This window comes from Pseudoliparis swirei, chromosome 4 (genome assembly GCF_029220125.1).
Source record: "Pseudoliparis swirei isolate HS2019 ecotype Mariana Trench chromosome 4, NWPU_hadal_v1, whole genome shotgun sequence".
NCBI lineage: Eukaryota > Metazoa > Chordata > Actinopteri > Perciformes > Liparidae > Pseudoliparis > Pseudoliparis swirei.
In genome coordinates, this window is record NC_079391.1 from 10,555,742 (window position 1) to 10,577,303 (window position 21,562).

The window sequence follows — 21,562 nt, forward strand, 5'->3', positions numbered from 1 at the left end:
ATGTTGCTCCTAAAGACGATACATTGTGAGAGCGATCAGTTTCAGCGGACTACAATGTACACAGCAGCTATACAGTTTATGAATCACAATTGCTCGTCTCTCTCCTTCAACATCATTTTTTACTAAAATTCCAATCCTCCTAATGCTTTCCCGACGAGCGTCGTCATGTGTGACCTTTCTAGTATTTGACCTCTATAAATATTTAACAGCTCTTCGAGTGGTGTATGAAGCCTTGCAGAATGATAGGAGAGAAAAAAAGAGGATGAGCAGCTGCATGTTGCATTTCATTACCATGACAACCTCTCAGACAATTTTTGTACTGGAAATGAAATTGGAAAAAAAAAAGATATGTCCACATGATAGAAAAAGAGATCGATGAATTCAAAATGGCGACACTGGGTTGAATCATGAGATGCACGTTTTAGATGAAAAGTAATCACTTTAAAACAATCTTCCCTAAAGGTATGATTAAAACCCTCTCAGAATAAATAATTGCTGCAGTATCATTCAGAATATAATTAATTGGCAAGAACGAAGCGATAATCTGAAATTCAGATTAGACGAGGACTGGAGGGTGAGAGCAGAGACACGGATGAGAAGAGGATTTCTAAACAGCGTTCCAGATTGAAGAGGAGCAGAGACAAGGAAGCGAAGGAGGAAAGGAAACTAGATAGGGCAAGATAAGACATTTTTCATAAGCAGCAAACTAACCAACTCTCACACACACATTAACACAGGTTCAGTGATGATGACACGAGGCGTGTCTAATGCATGTGTGTGGTGCTAATGTGCTCTGACAAAAGGGGAAGCCTTGATGTATTGTTAACCGCGTCTGCTCACTCAAGGAATCAATCGCAGGAAACTCGACGCCTGCCGCCGCCTCTGAGCGGCTCCTGAGCTCCGCGGTCGCACGTCGTTCCGGGTCCCGTCGGCTCCTCAGCCGCGAGGCGAGCGCATCAAACACGGAAACTAGATAGCCCCGGAAGGCATCGTGCCTCGGGGTGGCGCGAGTAGCCCGTGTGTGTATACGTGGTTTCCGTTTCTTCTTTTCCATTCATCGTACTTTTTTTTGATGCCCTTCCATGTGCCGGGTTTGGGGGGTTTGGGGAGGAGACGAGCGCAGGGGAACGTGAAGATGAATGGAGTCCATCTTGAATCCCCAAAAGTCTGGAAGAAGCTTTGTTAGTTTCGTGACTCAGTTGTTTCCAGACTGTGTGTACAACAAGAAAACTACCCCCCCCCCCCTCACACCTAGAGCCATAACTATACAGATGCAAAAGTGTGGAAGTTGGATTTTGTGTTTAAAGTAAATACAAAACACACACACTTATCAGAGAGGAAGAAGCAGAGCAGCTCTCACACCGTCTGCGTTGTTTATCTGACGTGTGACACATGACCGTAAACGATCAACGTCTGGACATTGCCTTGACAGCCACGATACTTTTGATTTGCGCATGTTTTAAATGCACTGTGCATTGCTACAGTTAAATGGTGCTTTTATGTACAGACTTTGGATGTTGTGTACGTCACTCAATAACACTTCAGAGAGAATCAATGTTTCCAAATATGACTTCAAGCCGAGCAGTACAACGTTTAGTCCTCATATTTTAAAGTTAAAGTACTACATGTGACAGGACCAGCTTTAGCTTCTCTATTAAAAAAAGGCAGTACGCTGCTCATCACACACACACACACACACACACACACACACACACACACACACACACACACACACACACACACACACACACACACACACACACACACACACACACACACACACACACACACACACACACACACACACACACACACACACACACACACACACACACACACACACACACACACACACACACACACACACACACACACACACACACACACACACACCTCTTCTGGCTACTGCACGGAGACTGATGGAAGGAGAGAAACAAGAGAGGATGAGATTCATTTGCTTCCCGGGGACGGGAAGGAACTGGAGAGTCAGATGGACGAAGCACAGACACACCGTTTGTCACCGAGGGCAAGAGGCGGGAGAAGAGAGACGGTTTGATAGAGAGAAGCGCACAAGTACCAACAGAGCGACGCTCGGACCATCCCGAGGTCCGAGAGACGCCGGCTTCAGGTCTCCCACCGCAGGTCCTCAGAGGAGAACCCAGCAAGAGACGGGAAAGAGGAGATGACGGATAACACCAGAAGAAGACTGCATGAAGGTCGTTACCACGGCTCTGAATCGTCAGACAGATTAAGGTGAGAAGACTTTAAAAGCAGAAGAGAAGGAGGGATGTCGGGGAGGCATTAAATAGCACTTTGTGTTTTGATAAAGGCAGTCCTCTCATTGTGGACGTCAAACTCTTCGTTATCAGAGTCAGTATTTACCCCGTCGTCCCCCCACATTGTCGGGATGCCGTGGTACGAGACCACCCTGTTTCCCCCCAGGCTGAAGCCGCCCCTGAGGCCGCCGCCGGCCTCCAGAGAGGGCAGCTTGATGAGCGCGCCGGAGCGCAGCTGCAGCAGCAGGAAGGTGCCGGCGAAGGTGGCGATGATGGCCATGCAGCTGAGCACGGCGATGGTGATGGGCAGCCGGGAGCTGAGCTGGACCGCCGTCACCGAGCTCCCCTGGCCCACCAGGAAATTGTCATGGGATTCGCGCATGTACTGGTTGAGGTGCAGACAGGTGCCAGAGAAGGGGTCCAGGGAGCTGTGAGGGGGGCAGGACAGGCAGGCCCGAGGGCTGAGGCTGCTGCAGGTCAGGCAGGGCGGTGGGCAGGGCAGGCAGGCCGGGACGGTGACCGGTGATATAGAGTTTCCTCTTGTGTAGTTGACGGGCTGGGAGCCCAGGGAGAAGCTCGCAGGACATTCTTTCACACAGCCCTGCTGAAAGAGGGAGTAGCCGGAGTCGCACTCTGTAACGCAGAGAAACACCAGTCAGACAAGCCCACGACAGGAGCAGGGCAGTGGCGGCCCAGAGGGCACAGTGTACATCGTGTCGGACATTTCTGTATTCATCCACCCATCTGTGGGTTGTCTCGGGAAATGTGAGACAAAGTTTCAGGGTCATTTTGCTTTTAAGTTGTCATTTTTTCTTTTTTTTTCTCAGAGCTATTTTGCTTACTAAGAAAACTGATGATGAAATAAAGATTGGCCATTTATATGCCTGAGAGCAGAATGTTAAAGTCAACAGAGTTATTCCCATATGCAGGCAGTCCAGATGCAGACCATTGACTGTAATGGCAATTAACAGAATGGGTTGCTGGGGTAATAGAGCTGAAAACAGAGCTAACAGAAGAAATAACATGAAAACTGCTGTTATGATCCCAAAATCAGAGGGTATTGTTTACTACAATGATAATAAAAATGTATGGTAATTAAACTCTGTTGGCCCTCTAATGACTGCATATAAATCGGTTGTGTTGGTATGTAGTTACCTCTGACAGCCTGTAGGGGTCAGACTGTCACTGTTCAGACAATATGTAGGTGGACATACACAGTAGTATGAGACCTTGCCTATAGCAGTATTTGGATTAGGTAGGAGACACTCATATGGGCACCATTTATCTTAAATGAGGTTATAAAAAAAAAGGACCTGCAGCAAAATACAATTTCATCTCATGAGAAGTCAATCTCTGAACCCGCGGGCCGTCGGTCTGATGATGGATAACCCTCTGGGGACGAGGGGCTTAATTCTGGAGTTACAACAAACAAGATTGGAGTTTGATTTGAGACACTACAACCAGATTGTGTCACATGTAGCCAGTTTACACGCCGATATTAAACCAATAATAATCAGGGTCAGGCGATAGCAGGTTGGTTACCGGATCGCATTTCGGCCAATGTGTTCCGTCTCTTTTGCCCTTTTGCTCCCTGTGGATCGTTTTACCTGCATTCAAGCCTGCTTGAACGTGATTAGCGAATAATAAAAATCTTATCCCGATTGCCCACAGACTTGTTTTTTGTGTGAATGCATAATCTGTTTATAGAGATAAATCAGAAGTTAGATCTTTGTTTGTTTACAGGACAAGTTTGTATGGGATAATTGTCGGCACACAGCTGACATGGAGGCATGTGATGCAAACGGAGACAGCTGAGCACACATGGGAGCATATGCCATCCTCGCACGATACTTCACATGTCACATCTCAGTATGGCCGTCAGCTGTTGTGACAGTAACTTCCTGTGGTCACGAGACGCTCGTCTTACCGATGCATATCTGCCTCAGGTTCAAGGTCTTACAGTTTCCATTTTCAGACTGAGCTTCGTCAGAGGAGCTGGAAGACGCCGAGCCGGTCCCATACAGCACCAGGATGAACTGGGTCAAAGTGCCTGAGTGGAGAGATGGAGGAGATTAAACACATTTAAATGAACAGAGAGACAAAGTAGGTCTGTCAAAAAACAGAAAGGCACCGGCACTCCCTGGGGTGGATTTTGTAAATGGATCCTCTTCTCGCTGTAGACTCATTGTAGATTCTCTGCATAAAATGACTCCTTGAAATGAGCTTCGGTTTAAAGACAGCATCGCATGCCTTCCCTCTGTGCCTAATATGAGTGTTATGAAGAGCACGTCCCTGAAGAATCAGTCAAGTGTGGAGACTTGAGAGAGGTTCCACTTTAGTAATCTCTTCCTCTTGAGGAGGGAGGTGTGAGGTGTTTATATATATCTTTTTTTAGTTTAAAAGAAAAATCTAGATCTGTATGTCTTTGGCTCTCTTGGCTTCAAGTAAGGATAGTCAGGTGCTCCCTATGCTAAAGGAGATAAAAGAGGAAGCATTGAAGCACATTGCTTAGCATTTAGAGGATTCGACCAGCTCTTTCAGACGTCCCACTTCAGGTCATTTATTTACACAAAAACCTTGTAATCATTTAAGTCAATTGACTAAAAATCAATCAAACTATTCTTTGTCTGGCTCCAGCTTCTTAAATGCAAGGATTTATATTTTCAGACCAAACAGTAAAAGAAAGTTATATGAAGATATCGTCTTGAGACGCTTAATGACAGTTTACTGAGTCAATCCATCAGGAAGAAGTCATCAAAGTTAAGGTCACCACAAGTGACTTTTAACTGGCTATGAAATGGCCTCAATGTAACACTGATGAGCAAAAGAGACCATCAATGAGAATATTGGGTTTTTCTCCACAGTTATTCTCGCCGCTCGTCATCAGGTCCAAAAACGAGTCCCCTTGGAATCAGAACAAAATAATGATGGCAGATTCTCCCAAAACTCCCTCCGCTCAGACTCCAGCAATGGCAGCAGCTTCAATCAATATTAACAATATTGACATTATTTTGCAGAATTATCCTAATTTCAAATACGGCCAAAATACATGAACTACGAGAGCACTGGAGTCTAGTTGTGAACACACAAACATGCGGCAACTCCACCAACAGTGCGAATGTCTTGAATCTCTCTGGACGAAGATGCTTTACCGTAGTCGCTGGCACCAGCCACGTTCTCGATCTCCAGCGTCCACGCCCCGCTGGGGTTTTCATCCCAGGAATGGGTGGTCATGAAAGCCCAGTCGTTAAAACCCTCTGATGAGTAGTCGTGAGGCCTGCAGGAAGAATCAAGAGCAGGCCGTGTACACAGTTTGTGTTTACCAACCCACACTGTTGTGTCTGTGCTGTGTGTACGGGTGTGTTTGTACCTGGGGTGGAGCAGAGTGGAGCGTGTGCCGGCGGGACTAATGAGGTGGATCGCCAGATTTCCCCGGCGGTTGTAGGACAGAGTGAGCCGGGCCTGAACGTGCTCCAACGCCGTCACGTGACTGTCCGTCCCGATGCAGCCGTCCACGCTCACGTTGATGGACAGATGGCTGCCGATGTTCCTGTGAAACGGGAGAAAGGACACATGAAGACAGCGGTATGTCCACGAGTTGTGGGTTCTGCGCTGCTAAAATCATTACCGGCTGGTTCTGAGCTCGGAAGTATCTCCACTCCAGATAACAGAGTGTTTTAGGCCTGGCTGTGGGCCAGTGTGAAAGTCTGCAAAGGGTGAAGAGTTAGTGGCCTTGAAGAGGATTAGCATCTCACAGCGTGCAGTGTGCTCGGTGGAAGTGAAGCGCCCACCTCTTTTTACTCCCCCGCTTTGGAGATTACAAACTGCATCCACAATAATTCAGTGATGGAGGAAGACTACGGGTTGTACCGACTCAAGTGATCCCTGAACTGCCCACGGTCCCTCCAGGTTCAGTCGGATACATTTTTCACGGTTAATTGTTGGATTCTTTAAATGCATTTGACCGTTGCGGCAGCCTCACATGGGAAAAGTCCAAAAAGGTCAATATACAGCACTACACTAGATGCCGACAGCGTCACACAGGGAATGAGCCACATTATAATTATTATAATGCAAATTGGCCGCGATGCAGCACTTTGACATTTGCCTGTTCGGTCATGTATTTTGTGGCGTTCCTTGGCAGTCAAAACAAAAAGAAAAAAAACACGAGAAGGAAATGGAAATGTATACAAATGGCTGCTGTAGTCGATGTATCGTTATCATTTGCCCACTGTGGAGCACTTCGATTTAAGGTCTGGGAGAAGCTCAATGTGTGGTGCTGTTGTAGAGCATCGGATCAGGAAAGAGAGGAGACAAGTTTGACTCTTTGTAAACATTATGGTTGAAAAATAAAAGATGCCTGGGGAATGAAACAAGCTTTCTCTGTTCAGTCTCACCAAAATATCAATATTGTCTTCTGCTGGACATTAGTTTGTTCTCAAAGCAGGTGCAATGAAATGTTTTCTTCCAATACCAGATGTATCACATATTAGAAACATTTTCTTAATTGATATTTAAATTAAATTTGTTAACGGCAATAGTCCTGGAGAGACATGATTACGAAGCTTTTCAGAACCACGCAGAAACAAAACTCTGAGAAGCAGCCAAACCTGAGGCCGTCCATTTGGTGGTTTCTACATCATAAATCACGTTTTGAACATATTTGTGAGAGCTTCCAACTCCACACACACACACACACGCACACGGCTTTAAGGCCAATTAAACTCGGTTAAGGTAACCAATATAAATTAAATCAATGATCTGCAAAACCTTGCCACTCTGAAATATATAAAGACATTTTTATACACACAGAATAGCACTTAACTCAAATGTTATCCATTCATCATCTGAATGTTACACAATTAAATGGCAAAAGGAATTAGGATTATGGTCATAATGGTGCAGTACTGCCGTTTTGCCTGGAAATAGGATATTTGTTATCAAAATGCAATGACTGAAAGATGTAATCCCTGAATACAATTGAGAACGACACTGAACCTGCAGACTTATCTCAAGTCACTCTGGATAAGTGAGCCAGCTAAACACCTAAAATGTAAATTGAATAACGTGCCTCGACTGCTGCCCCCAGACGCTCAAACCATCTGCTCGGAGCATCTCATGCTGCAGTGAGAGAGAGAGGGAGAGAGAAGCCTCTAACCCAGCGAGTAAAGTGACAGTGAGTGCATAATGAAGAGGAGATGTCAGCCTGTGTTTATTTCGACTGTGACACCAGGAAAGTTAGGAAGGAAATGGCAAACGGAGATAGTTACAGTTAACAGAGAAAGCACCACATGAATCGACACATTCATATTTCTCTTCCCTGCCAAGCCGACGGATCATTTTAACTGGAGCCCTGAGCCGAGTTGCAGATGAAGACAAAAGCATTGTCTTCTGTTATGGACCAGTTTAATGTTGCGTATCGCCCACTGACGCTCAGGTGACACTTAGTCCCACACTGAGTTTACGTCAAAATAATGTTTTCATTCTCTTCTGCCATTTCTTGTCATGGTATGTTGACTCCTATTATTTGAAATCTATCATTTTTCTGATGGCATTCAACCCTTCATATATTTTCTATGGCATCATATATGTGAAATGGTTATTTAGCTCTGTGGCCTATATGCTGGTGCCATCATAGCCAGGACACTCCTGTACGCCAGCCAGGATCTTTTATGGTACATATTGGGTATTCCGGCCATTTGGTAATGTACTTCGAAAAAGTCGGAATCCATTGTAATATTTTTTTTAGTATTTCCTAATCCGATGTGAGGGGATGTCATATTGTGATATTGGGCTATATAAAATAAACAGAATTGAATTGAGACAGTGAGAATATAACCTGGTTATTAATCCAAAGAAAGCTTCCACCATCGCCAAACACGATATGCTGATTTTAAGTGTTACTTAGTGTTCGACAGGCCGAGTGAATCGCTGTGTATGCAGTGCAGTGCCCCTGTAGACACAAATATAAATCATATCCTGTACGTTAAGCCTCACACTTTTTGTGCAAACATTTTTAATATTCAACCTGTAATAATTAGCGCTGTTGCAGCAGAGAGAATGTTTCTCAAAATACTATCTGATCCAGTGACCGGCCAGCTGCTCCACCAGTAAACCCATTGCTCTTCTCTTTGCTCACACAGAATGGAGAAAACCAGTTAGCCGTGCTGGGCAGACGATCATGATGCAAACTATCTGGGAGTGTGTAAAGATTATGGTTTTGAGAAAACGGTTAGTTAGGTGGTTAGTGTGACTGCACTACAATAATCTCAGCGAGGCAGCGGAGGCACCTTCCACTCAACAGCACATTATTCTAAAATGCAGTTTAGGATTCAGCTGTCTGGGTTGCATTCAAAATAATTGAAACAAATTATGTGTTCCTGTTAATTAGATTGTACTAGATTGTTCTGAAGTGATAGCGGTGGGTGGGTGTGTGCCTGTGTAATGTACTGACCTTGGCTCACTGACCATGGTGATGACACATTTCCGTTGTGGCCTCACACTGGTCCATGTTTCTGCCAGCTGCACAATTGCACTGGCATCAAGTAGACCGTATCCATAGGAATGGCTCACTGCGGGAACCACGAGAGACGAGAGGAAACAGACACATCAATGTCGGCCTGCTGAGACTTCAGAAGAGTTACAGCTACATTTAAAGCTTTCACACAACCAATTCCAGGGACTTGCATCTCCAGTCATATGATAATCATCACATGCTAATGAGCCTCAAAAAGCCATCTGCAAACTGCAGATGGCTGAAGAGAACGTAGAAGATGTTGCTGTACCTTTGCGTCCAACTCCATTTGTTCTCCAGTCGTTGGTGAGCAGGTGGGCAGGGTGAGAGGTTCGTACGACCAGATGTTGCATATCCCTCCAGGTCAGATTTGTACTGGAATGTGTGTATGTGCAAGCAAATAAAGAGAAAGACAAACACACATGGTCAAACCGATCAAACAGAAGCCTCTGACAATACCTCCTACAGTCTTAAGCTGCTGGTGGACAGCTGAATAAATACAACGAAGTACCAGCCACATACTTTGCTGAATGAGACTAACTCTTCAGTCAACATGTGTTTTAACTCATTTGACGCCATGTAGGTTTGAATAGACAACAAGCGGTTACAGCTGGTTTCAACTTTTAAATAAAAAAGTTAATTTTTTTTGCTTTCGCCTCACTTAATTTCTTTTCCTCAGGCTAACGACTTATTTTCAGCACTGCTTTGACATCCATGCGTGTCCCTCCATTAGTGCTGCTCGACTAGACACGAATGATTAGTGCTGTTGTTGCTAATGCACTCGGTCAGGCAGAGAGGTTACAAAATATTCGTAAAAAGTGATAATCGAGCAGAATGGATGCATAAAGAGGCAGCACCTGCAGTTAAAGTCTGATTTAATACAAGAGTGTACAATCTGTGCCAAAAAAGGGAGAACATTATTTCACCTGTTGCCACTAAATGACCAATTTGCAATTGTAAAACTAGACGCCAAAAAAATGACAAGAGTGGGGCTTGAATGTTAAACTAGTTTCTAATTCAAAGCTTTTACAAGATTTTGTCTCCATGCCGTTTCTGAAAACTACAAAACTTTGTTCTAGAATAATCCCAGCACAGTTTAAATCACAAGGTGGTTTTGTAAAATTAACACAGTTCTTATTCATAGCATTCACAATGAGTTTAATCATTAAAGAGGTCAGAGGAAAATGGTTAGAAAGAGACCGCAGAGCTGAAGAGAATTGCAAGGCTTGTAGAGACTTGTGAAAATGGTGATAAGCACTTACTTGGCCTCAAGGGCAAGAGCGATGATCCCAGCAGCCAGCGGGGCGGAGGCAGATGTGCCCGTGTGGGAGTCTGTGCATTTTGATTTGAGGTCTGTAGTCACCTATGGAAGATGAACACGGTAAAGTTGAAATGGACAGCTCGGATCAAAAAAGTGAGAACAAAAAATCTATTTTTTTCTATTCTTCCAATTCACTATTTTTAAATTCTTTTTCACTCTGGTTCATCGACAGCATCACAAATCCTAATCTTTAGCACCTGAATATTAAAAAATACATTCACAAGACTTTGAAATCCTGGTCACCTCATAGAGTAACTGTGAATTTGCCTTCCTGGCTTATATAGCCGATCAGGTAAAGAAGCAGGAACTTAACGTCCTCAGAGCGGCTTCCTGTTGCCAGCTGGAAAATTAAAGGAGGAACATCGTAAACCGTGAGACGTCTGTGAGCAAGACTCTTTTCAGATCAACTGCCCCAGTGGAAATCCCCTAAATGACCAACAGCAGAGGGTTGTGGTTGTCCTGGGCATCTCCCAGGAGTGAACCTTTGCAGCTGCCTGAATACAAAAAGTGAGGCGTTGCAGAATGTTTGTACTCAGCAAAAAACGATCTCGGCAAGGATAAAGGTTACAGAACACTGCTTTGCAAAAAGCCCTCAATCCACCACGGTAAAATCCTTCAGGGCAGGTCAATCAATGTCATTATAAAAAAGAAAGAAAAAATTATACAAAAGCAGTTAGTCAAAAACCAGCTTCCTGTGACGGCCAACGCAGAGCTCTAACTCTAATGCTCTACTTTTGCATTCAGGAGCGTGCCTTATCTCGCTTTCTTTAAATTGAAAGAGAAGGATAATATAAGTGAAAAAAACCCCTAACCAGACATTAACATATTCGCTCTCACCCCAGAGGTCTCACTTTATTTTTTTCTACGCAGTCTCTTCATTCCCGGGTTCGTGAGTGACAGCAGAATTAATCGGGTACAGCTCTGAGGCATTAAGAGACCAGCCACATGTCATGGAGATGTCCGTCCAGTTGGCCTGGCTGACAGACTGTGTGCTCGAATAAGAAAGACTGTGCGTGCGTGTGATTTGTTGTTTGTGACAAGAATTTTAAGTAGCAACAGATTGCCAGACAGAGTTTCAGTCGTTCACTATTCATAACAATTGTGACGGTCCGAGACTGAAAGAATGGAGAAGAAAAAGTAACGGAGGACAGAAGTAAGAAGTCAAGATGAGGTTCAGAATAAAGCTGCAGAATGTGCTGTATGTATGGAGCTGACATCATTATTAAATGAATCACTAAATCCATTTAGATAAACAGTAATCTGAAACTGTTTTAATATAGTTATTTATTCAAGAACAAAAAGCAGTGATTACAGCTTTTTAAATATGAATACTTCCTGGTTTCCGGTAATAGCAAGCTGCATCTCTGGATTTGGGACTGTTGTTCTGATAAGACGATACATATTCTGACAATTTAAAGCCCAAACAAATCACTTTATGGAGGAGAATATGTGGAAGATTAGACTGTAATTAAGATAATTGTTACCTGCAACCATGTATGTACAACATGTAAATGCATTTTTTAGTACATAATGCATTTAGAATTTTTAAAATTGCTAATGAGATCCCCTACATCATGATATAGCATACATTAAATTAATATTCTTTATGAAAAAGCCTATTTTTGTTCACATTTGTGCGAATTGTATAATTGACAAATGAAAGGCTGTTCTTGTTTTTTGGTCTGTGCTTCTCGTCTTGAGGGACGTTTTCTCATATCGTGCCCTCTCCGTGATAGAAAAACAGCTGATTCAACACTTTTTCGCCATAACGCAGCTTGGCTGCAATTGTTTTTGACATTGCGGTATAGAAAATTCCTCAAGGAGACCTAAACCTCAAGGAGACATTTATTTATTATCCGACGCCAGTAAAAGCAGGTAAGATGATGTTATTGATGTAAACAATGCAGGTTTCAACATTTTGAAACCAAATTTGCTTCGCTAATGTAAGAAGAGGAAGGAAATGGGTTTACACATCTGTTAAACCTCAAGGGTAATGTGTGTGTCACTTAAACCTTCCAGTTCAGGTATTGTGAGGAACGGGAGGAAAAGAAGAGGAGGAGAAAGAGCCACAACTCACGATCTGCTTCTCATTGAGGTTCCCCGAGCTGTAGGTGGTGGCGAGGGTGGAGGAGCAAGCCTCGCTGTACCAGGGCACGTTGCCGTTCTGGGTGGAGCTGCTAATAGACAGGGTGTAGATGCTGTTGGTGTAGCCGTCGCAGTTACAGCTGTCCTTCTCCCTCCCTCCGTTCCCAGAAGCCCACACAAAGATGGAGCCCAAACCACTACGACCCTGGAGGATGTAGAACACATTAAGGCAAACAAAGAAAATAACCAACACGTTCTCATTCATTCATAGGACCACACTCAACCAGAAAAAATAGGAAAGACTCATTCAATCTTAAATAGGAATTCCGATTATAGAAAGGCAAATTTGTTTCAGGTCTCGTTTAAAAATGGTCCCATTAAAATGCAGCATACATCCCAGCGGCCGGGGGGGTTACTCAGTAAATCAAAAAGAGCTATACATTGCATTACAGCAATGCAGTACAACGGGGCACGATATGACAACAGCTCCATTGTGATAAATCATTCAACCTCTCAGCCTTAGAAGTGCAATAATTTCCATCCAAGAGCAGCTTTATTGAATCGACTAGAACCATCTCTCTCTGCATTGATGCAACCCAGATACGCACCAGCCACACCGCCATCTGACGCACCCGTGGCAATTATCCTAGTAGCCGGTGTCAGTGGTGCCAATCAGCTTTACGGCACATGCCTTGAATCCTACTGCTCGATAACAAGAGTCAGGGGTAGCTGGATGATTGTGTTTGTTCATGGAGAAGAAAGATAAGAGCCTGTGGTGTGATCGGTACGCTTATTAATCTGTTGACTTGTTTGTGTATGTACACGCACACATTATATATATATATATATATACACACAAACAAATAAAGACATACATATATACACAACAGGACTGGTTACGTGGCACCGTGGTGCTTTTTTGGTTTAGATTGCCATGTTGGCATTTACTGAGAAACCAGTTTTCAAAATTACCCCCTTAAAATCTCTGTTTGGAAGCCTTTGATTAGAAATGCTCGTCTTGGTATTCAAAGATTCAGTAACTGTTTGGATGTTTTTTAAGTGTTCTTTCAAACACAAATCCACACTTGAAGAGAGCACATGACGACTGAGGAAACCAGCTGAGAGATAAAAGATCAACTGGCGGTTTAAAAAGTGCCCTTCAACTAACATTGAATATTAAAAAAATAACGTTTCATACTTCATTTCTATCAGTGCTGCTTCTATTCATTTTCCAAGATGTTCCTCCCTTGTGGCTTTTAGAGGACATTCCCTTCCATTCGTAATTGTCAGGGGCAAAAATTGTTTTGTTCTTCCCGCTTGTGTTCTCTCATGCTTAAACAGTTCAATTACTGATTGCTGAAAGGAAGTCACACACACAGACACACACACACACACACAAACAAAGGCAGTAAATCATTTCTGTCCCTTAAAAACATTCTCAAACGCACACCTCCGTCACTCCACGCAGAAAGGCTTCTTTGGCGAGTTTTGCAGGTCCGTCCACAGTCTTCCCGTCGTCCTCTGGGCCCCAGCTGGCGCTGTAGACGTCGATGTGTTGGGGATTCAGACTGAGGGACTGGGCCTCCACCATGTCAGTCACCTCACCATCCAGCATACGAACACCTGTGTCCACATTCACACAAACGCATACAGGCACACACCGGATGACAAAACAGAAAAGGGTTTCCGAGTGTATATGTGAATCATTTAAATCAAACTGAATGCCTAATAAACAAAGAACCAAAGTGAAGTGAATGGATAGTGGCTCTATGCTACATTATCTATTACAAGCATAACACACTCGAATCTCAGACCGAATTGTCGTCAGTCAAGTGGCACTTTAAGTCACATAAATCTTTAAGAGAAAAGTGTGGAATAAAAAACACAATATATCTGAATCCGTTGCATCTTGAGCTTTTTTTCGCCCCCCTCTTCGAAAACCAAGTCCATTACGACTGCAACAACAGCTCAGTGTAGTACCTTCGAAACTACAAACGGACGACGCTGAAACATGCTGCAGGTGCTTCAGTTCATGTTGTTGCCGCGCCTGTGTGTGCTCAGCAGGGTTCGGAATGAGGAGGGACAAAGCACCGCTGCTGCTGCGTCTCTTGATTTGCATATTCACAAGCTTGTTTGCGATGCTCCACATTGTCTGTGTGCAGCTGACGTGCAGCGATGCAGCATATGCTGCTGCTGTTGGGTATTTGTGCATCCACTGTGACACTTCTTATGGACCCCAACATGTAAATCAACACCTTCTGTATTGATTTGCTTTGGTGCTTGAGATGGTTTGAAATAAATAAATAAATGGAATGGGATTAATTGCATTGTGGGTGAACTGCCTCCTCAAATGTGCACCAGACGTCCCTGAAAAAGAGGATCAAAAAAGTCGTCTTCCTCTTCATGCCTGTGGGTGAAATTGGTGTTACTATCGGAGTGTAAATTGAGTCTGATGTCAAGGCAAGTGAACAACTTAGTCACCGAGATCAGTAATCAAGGATGAAGTGCTGTTCCAGAGGACACACACACACACACACACACGCACACGGCTGGTCATAATGTTTCACCACAGTGATGAGAAATTGTAGACGCCTAGCAATTCCACACATGTTCCTGTTTGTTACTCCATGTTGCTCTTTGTGGGTTAAAGCAACCAAGCACGGGCTCTTTGAAGTCCTCCAAAAGCATCAAACAGGCACCGGGCTGTTTCCATGGCAGCCTGCACTTCTGTGAGAGGGCTGTGATTCGCTGAGGAGACTCAAGTATTTACAGTCCTCATCCAAAATATCCAAGTCATAAAAAACTAGAAACCAAGGTTGGTAATGCATCAAGGTTCAAACTATTTTTTTTTAAATCTGCATAGTGAATTAGACACATTTTAAAAACGGCTGGTTCAAAAATATAAATGACAGTATGCTTTGCCTCTCAATGTGTTTTAACTCTAAATCTGTCCTTCTGTACACATGACATCTATTGCATCTGTCCATCCTGGAGAGGGATCCTCCTCTGTTGCTCTCCTGAAGGTTTCTTCCCTTTTTTCCCCCCTGAAGGGTTATTTGGGAGTTTTTCCTGGTCCGATGTGAGGTTTTGGGGCAGGGATGTCTATGTGTACAGATTGTAAAGCACTCTGAAAGAAATTTGTAATTTGTGAAATTGGGCTATACAAATAAACTGAATTGACAATTTATTACATTTGTTATTCATCTAGATTTAGTTCATACTATGTAAAGCTTTTTTTAAGCGATAGATGAGAACAGCGATGCAGACAGTTAGCTTCGCTCAGCATAAAGACTTGAAGTGTAAAACCAACTCAATGTGGTTTGATATGAAGCAGCAGATTAATATTTAATAGACAGACACTCTTGGTATAAGAGCGAATGACATTATATTCCAAGGAGTTGAACCATCTCTTTGAATATGATCAGCGATTTAACTGACATAGAAAAACAATTCATTAATTTCTGACGAGATTACTTTGATCTCAGACAAACTTATATATTGGAATATTGTTTTAAATTACATTGGGGACATTTCATACCAGTGTCTCCTGGCTGAATAATGAGCTACAGTACTGCAGGTGGCATGGAGTCCAGAGGGAAGGGATTAACATCAGTGTCACAGAAGCCTTCGCACGCCTCCCTCTGCACTCAGCACCGTCTGGTTTTAACGCGGCAATTTGCATTCCTGACTTTTTGCACTTTTTTTTTTTTAAACGTTCTGGACAATAACGCGTGTTAGTGTGTGTGTGTGTCTGTCTGTCTGTCTGTCTGTTCAATGCAATCTGGACTCTCGTGTGTTGTAAGTAACATTGGCAATTATGAGACTTGAATATCATCACATCAAGACATTAAAACTAAGAGTTTAAATGTTTTTTATTATTATTGAGAAATAAGAATTGAAAGACAGAACTGCTTTAACTCGCATTAAAAAAAATATGTGTACTCAAAGTTTCAATGTTTTGATATCTGGTACATCATAATTTTCTCTCATGGCCATAGTATGTAAACACTTTCTGGAGTCTGGTTAAAAGTGAAGGTTTTAACAACACTGTGCCGCCTACTGCTCCGCCTACTCCATCACACACACTGAGTGGGCGGTGATATGATAGAAAGGCCAATGCCATGTGGTACATTCGTGCTGGCCATCTGGAGATCATAAAGAGTTATGACTTCATTCTGACGGGGTTCAAACTTCAGGAGCTAGAAGTCGGCAGGAGGCTAGAAAAAGCTCAAATACAAAATCGTGAAAAAATAAAATAGTTTTTTGTTGTTGCTTTTAAATATCAAAAAGGTAGCTTCTTTTGAATTATGGGAGCAGCAACTAGAAAAACAGTTCTCTCCCAGTAGGCAGAAACAAAACAACCCATCAGTGTGCCAAATCCTTTTCAGAACAAACTAATAATTATTTGTTATTATTTGTTTGTGAGTCTCTGTCACTGTCAAACTTCGTTCATCTAATGAGGTTTTCCATCATTAGTGCCATTAATTGTTTACTTTTCACACCACGATACCAGAACTCAAAGCTCAGAGTTATTCTCTTCATTTCCCCATTTGCACTGTAATTACTATTATCATTATCCCAACATGTGCCAGTAAATTCTCAGTTAAAAGGTAAAGTTCTGATGTTTTCAGAACTTTAAATTATTTTATCATTCATTAATAATATAGAGTCTGGATAATGTGATGTCTTCAAAATGCCGGTTGACAAAAAAAACTGAAATATTGAATTTACAAAAAGATAAAAAACAGAACATTCTCACTTTGGAGTAGCCATCGTCGCTGGATTAAAATGACAAGAAGGAGAGAGAGACAGTATCGAGTGTGTGATGCTGAAAAGCAGCAGAGACTGACATCGCCGGGCGTCAGCGTGACCCACAATGTGGATTTTGATGAGGGGGTTATGGGTTTTTGGACTTTGACAAACTATAAAAGGTAGTGTTTACATTACTGCAGTCAAACTGAGGAGTTGTGAGTGGTCAGAAGACTAGAACATCGCTATACATGTCCATCCATCTCCCTCTCTTCTTCTCTTATACATTTACCTACATTTTGTACCTCATATTGACATTGATATGTTTTTTTTGACAGCAGACACTGGAACATTAGCAGAGCGTTAAGTCGGCCATTCGGTGTAAGCTGTATACGAGCTGGAAGTAATACATTTTGACATTAATTTAACACAGATCCCCACAACGTTATGGCACCGTGTCATCTCAGAAACTGCATTCCACTGCGTTTTCCAACGCTGACCCTCCATGCAAAACCAATACAGTGAGTTGGCAATCCACATCTCATCTGTGATGACGCTCAGACAGACTCAGCGGCACGCTGTGGTTGGGAAATGGGCTGAAAATAACACCGGGTGCTGCAGAACAAGTAATTCAAGATTTCTGGCTGTCAAAGAAGAAAACTGAGATGAAACTTGGGATTGCCTCTGCGAGATTGGATCAATCATCCACATGCTTTATTTGACCTTACCTCCAATTTTGGCATTGTAGGCCACACCGACTCCACAGATCCCATTGTTGGCTACTGCTGCCACTTCTCCTGCACATCTTGTTCCATGTCTGGAGAGGAAGAATGAGAAAGCAATAGATATGTTTCAGGAAGCTATTCAGAATTTTAAAATTAAGATCTATACATAGTGTATTTGTCTAACGGCTGCGTGGGAGAGTTTGTGCTGTCGACGGAGAAAAATAAACTGCTGGAGACAGGTTCTTGGCTTTGATTCCTTTAAAAATAAATCTGAATTCCCATTTGTCTGAAAGAAAGCATTCAGCTATTGATTAGAGACCCATGTACACCATCCATGGCCTTCCAGCGTCAGTAACCTTGGAATTCCTGTAGGCCTGAATCAAGTCAAAAAGGGAAAGAAGATGGCATATAACCATCACACATGGGAGGAAATTGTGAATTTGAGTTGCCATTTTCACAATGGGTCTTTCATTAAGCCTGAGCCTCTGTAGTAACATCTAGCTCCAGGCACTGCAGTGAAGAGATCCGAGACACCGGTACCGAGTCACTGATCATCACATTCCAGTCAGGTGCATTGCCCCGGTCCGCCAGATGGATACGCACTCGTAATGCCTTTCAAACCACAGCCCAATCCCCCACTGGAGTGCAGCCATGACCAGCCAGGAATGCTGGAGCCAGAGCAACACCGTGCCACATCAGGAAGAAACAGAAACAGTGGACTTTCACTACTGAAGGAACCATCCATGCCAGCAGGCTTCCATTAAGGCACTGGGTATCCAGCCAAACCAAAAACACAAGAATCAAAACACCACATCAGCAGCAGACATCCTCCCCGACACAATCGGCTCCATCTGCGGTCAGGCTACGGACATTTATTCCGACGTTAACCTGCCAAGAGTGCCATTAGGGTTATAAACGAATATTAGTAATCACCTACTTTGAAATGCATTTTAAATGGTTCGCAATAAAGAGGTCGGCGGTCACAGAGGACATAACCAGTATTTATTTGACTATATTTCTAATAACAATCAAGACTTTTCATTAAAGATACTGGTTGGATGGCAGACGGTCAGATAATTGTAATTCATCTGCCGGCCCCCTGAGATCTCTCTCGACATTGATGAGCTGCGGGGGTTAATGGTTAAAGGTTAATGACAATGCCACAGTCAACATTGACATCACGTCTAACGTGTCACAGGACTTCAGTTGGATGGAGTCCCGAGGCCCAGCTGCAGCATGCTAATAAAAACAACTTCATAGACCGAAAGGTAAACACACACACAGATAAATGTCATCTAGGTGATTTCCCAGAGAGCCTTATCTTGACATTCCTGGAAGTGCTGGCCTGTTGACTTTGGGAGTCGAATGTCCTAAAGCATCTGTGTTTGTGATGCAGAAGACGATAAGGAGCAGCTCAGGTGTCTGCGATGGGATGCCGGGCATGCACAGGCATTTACCGCCAGTGTTTCACAGAGACTTTTTACAAATCTTCCTTTGACACATTCATTACACTCCCTTACATGGTGGACCGATTGGTAGCATACAAATGGTTTCTGAATCCGATTATGCAAGAAATACTTTCAGAATTATGCTTTTGGGAGGGATTTTTCTTGAGCAATAAAAAGGATACAAGAATATATTGGTTGTTACTGCTCTAACTCATTGTTTGTTTCAATGTGAGGGAGTGGCGCAACACTCTTGGTAAAAGAGAAACTTAAAAACGAGTCAAAGTAAAATATATTCTATATAATATCATAGAAAGATGCCAACACTGCAATTGTAAAAGTGGGTTCTGCATTTGCACAGTGCATGTAACATTCATCATCATTGTGCTACTTTTTACGCCATTTAGACGTAAAGTATCAAATCGATAGTGTTGTTGAGAATTATAGTTTCACAAAACTATACTCAATAGTATTGTTATATTCTTACACCCCTGTTGCGAAGGTTTTTTTCTGTGCATCGACTAATTAATTTATCAGCTCATCATTTCATCTCGACCCACGATACCTCCGTTTTGTTCTACCAAATTAAAATTGGTAATAAACTGAATTAGCTTATTCCTCATGAAGGTAGTCCTGCAGAGGCACGGAACAGTGTTCATTAAATACCTCACTAAAACATATGCAAGAATTAATTTGGTGCACAATACAAAATCAAACGTTTGCCCTGCTCTGACATCGTTTGTCAGCCATAACCCATCATATGGTTGATTTAACTGGTTATCCTTAATTTACAAATCTTACAAATGACACTCTTGGTAATGTTAAAGATAATAGTTTAAGGCCCAAATATAGAATTACACCATGGCTAATTATAACCTTTGACGGAGTTCTCCTGACCGTTACAACGAGATGCCCGAGGAAGCTGCCAGTCTGCTGACACCGAGGGCACGGAAAGTGAATGTTCTCCATTTGTCTGTATGCACATCTCTATGTTCTGCAGAGACTCGAAACCAAATGCTGGATTCAACCTGCAGGCCAGACGTTCAGAGAGGAGACCAGATGATCATTTTAAGTGCTCGAGTGAAACCACTCCCAGCCATTGTCTGCAGGGATAAAGAGCTGTATGTCTCGACAAGGACAGCACTGAGAACAAGTCACACGGGTTCATAATCATCACTGTAATATCCAACCGATATATTCCCTGACACATTGGGGGACTCTCCGACTTCATTTACTAAACTAAAGAGACGTCCCTTCTGGTACCCGATACCATTAGACAATTACGTGAACTCAAGCACGCTCTAATGACCAAGTCGAGAAGTCAAGATATACCAGCAGGCCATACAACAAGAAGTGTTTAGGATCTATGAGAGTCTTTTCATTTAAGGGCTGTACTTGATTTTGATCCTGTGCAAAGACCATGTGATCATCTAAAAATAAGAAAAGGTCACTGAACATAAAATCTTCCCACTGCAGAACATTTTGTTCATGTTAGATGTGGTTTGCTTAGTGTTTTTGTAAAAACCCTTTCAGATATGCTCGTTATGCAGAGTCATAAAGCACGAATGAGCAAGTGAATATATCAATAAGGATCAATAAGATGATCAAGAGACTTGTTCAGTGATTGGCCTTCCGCCGGACTCACTAGAGGTCACTTTACATAGAGGACAAGGGCCAAGTTCAAAACTACCATTTCTTTTGAAGGCCATCCATTACACCGGGTTTTGAATGCACTCAGAAGTTCATTCAGTGACTCGGGTGCTTCAGTGTTCTACTGAACGACTCAGATGGTCTTTTGTTCCAGCCGCAGTTCCATTATTTTAATGAATACCTTTAAGTTTTTTAGATTTAGATTAATCTTTTAGATAGCATCTTTCTGATGGTCATGTGTTATGGGGCATCTTCTGGTTTCGTTTGTTCCTTGCAGTGAGTTTCTTGTCTCTTGTGATCTTTGGACTGTGTCTATTGTTGTCTGTATGAATTTTTGGTGGCAAATGAGTTTCCCCACTGGGGATTAATACAGTTGTTTAATTCTAATCTATACTCATATATTTTTCCATAAATGAAATATCACTGTCAAAAATATTGTAATTCATCACAAGCACCGCCATGATGTCCTTCCAGCGTCCAGCAGACCAAAACAAAACTCAATGAAGCGAAGGTCAATTAATATGCCCGACACACTTCCAACAGCAGCTACAGTGTGAACAACATGCTTTGTATTTAAAACACTTTGATGCTTTAAACAAAACCCTGACGAAAAAGAAGGAACACGAGAGTCTTGAATAAACTTCAAAGACACCTTTAGCATCGGATACACTTCCTCCATACGTAATGGTGATAATAGAAGATTACGGTGAACAACGAGAAACGTCAGTGAAGTCTTGTTCCGATTACGGTGAAGAACGAGCCCCTTGGCAGAATCTAGCAGAGAGACGAACTCGGGT

The 21,562-nt window shown here is 42.8% G+C and overlaps 1 protein-coding gene across 4 annotated transcripts in view; it reads right to left on the reverse strand.

Annotated features, from left to right (window-relative positions):
- Window positions 1-1,828: 1,828 nt before the first annotated feature.
- furina (furin (paired basic amino acid cleaving enzyme) a) overlaps window positions 1,829-21,562 on the reverse strand; it is a 70,403-nt gene continuing 50,669 nt past the window's right edge. For 3 of the 4 annotated variants that reach the window (XM_056412894.1, XM_056412895.1, XM_056412896.1), the window contains exons 7-16: window positions 17,674-17,762; window positions 13,647-13,819; window positions 12,189-12,401; window positions 10,053-10,153; window positions 9,062-9,165; window positions 8,731-8,848; window positions 5,647-5,826; window positions 5,429-5,553; window positions 4,204-4,326; window positions 1,829-2,909 (exon numbers count right to left, since the gene is read on the reverse strand). In XM_056412894.1, the coding sequence (XP_056268869.1) occupies window positions 2,302-2,909; window positions 4,204-4,326; window positions 5,429-5,553; window positions 5,647-5,826; window positions 8,731-8,848; window positions 9,062-9,165; window positions 10,053-10,153; window positions 12,189-12,401; window positions 13,647-13,819; window positions 17,674-17,762 (1,834 nt within the window). In that variant the 3' untranslated portion in view covers window positions 1,829-2,301. Of the gene's footprint in view, window positions 2,910-4,203; window positions 4,327-5,428; window positions 5,554-5,646; window positions 5,827-8,730; window positions 8,849-9,061; window positions 9,166-10,052; window positions 10,154-12,188; window positions 12,402-13,646; window positions 13,820-14,176; window positions 17,501-17,673; window positions 17,763-21,562 lie in introns of those variants that run through there. The other variant, XM_056412897.1, reaches the window with a different exon arrangement.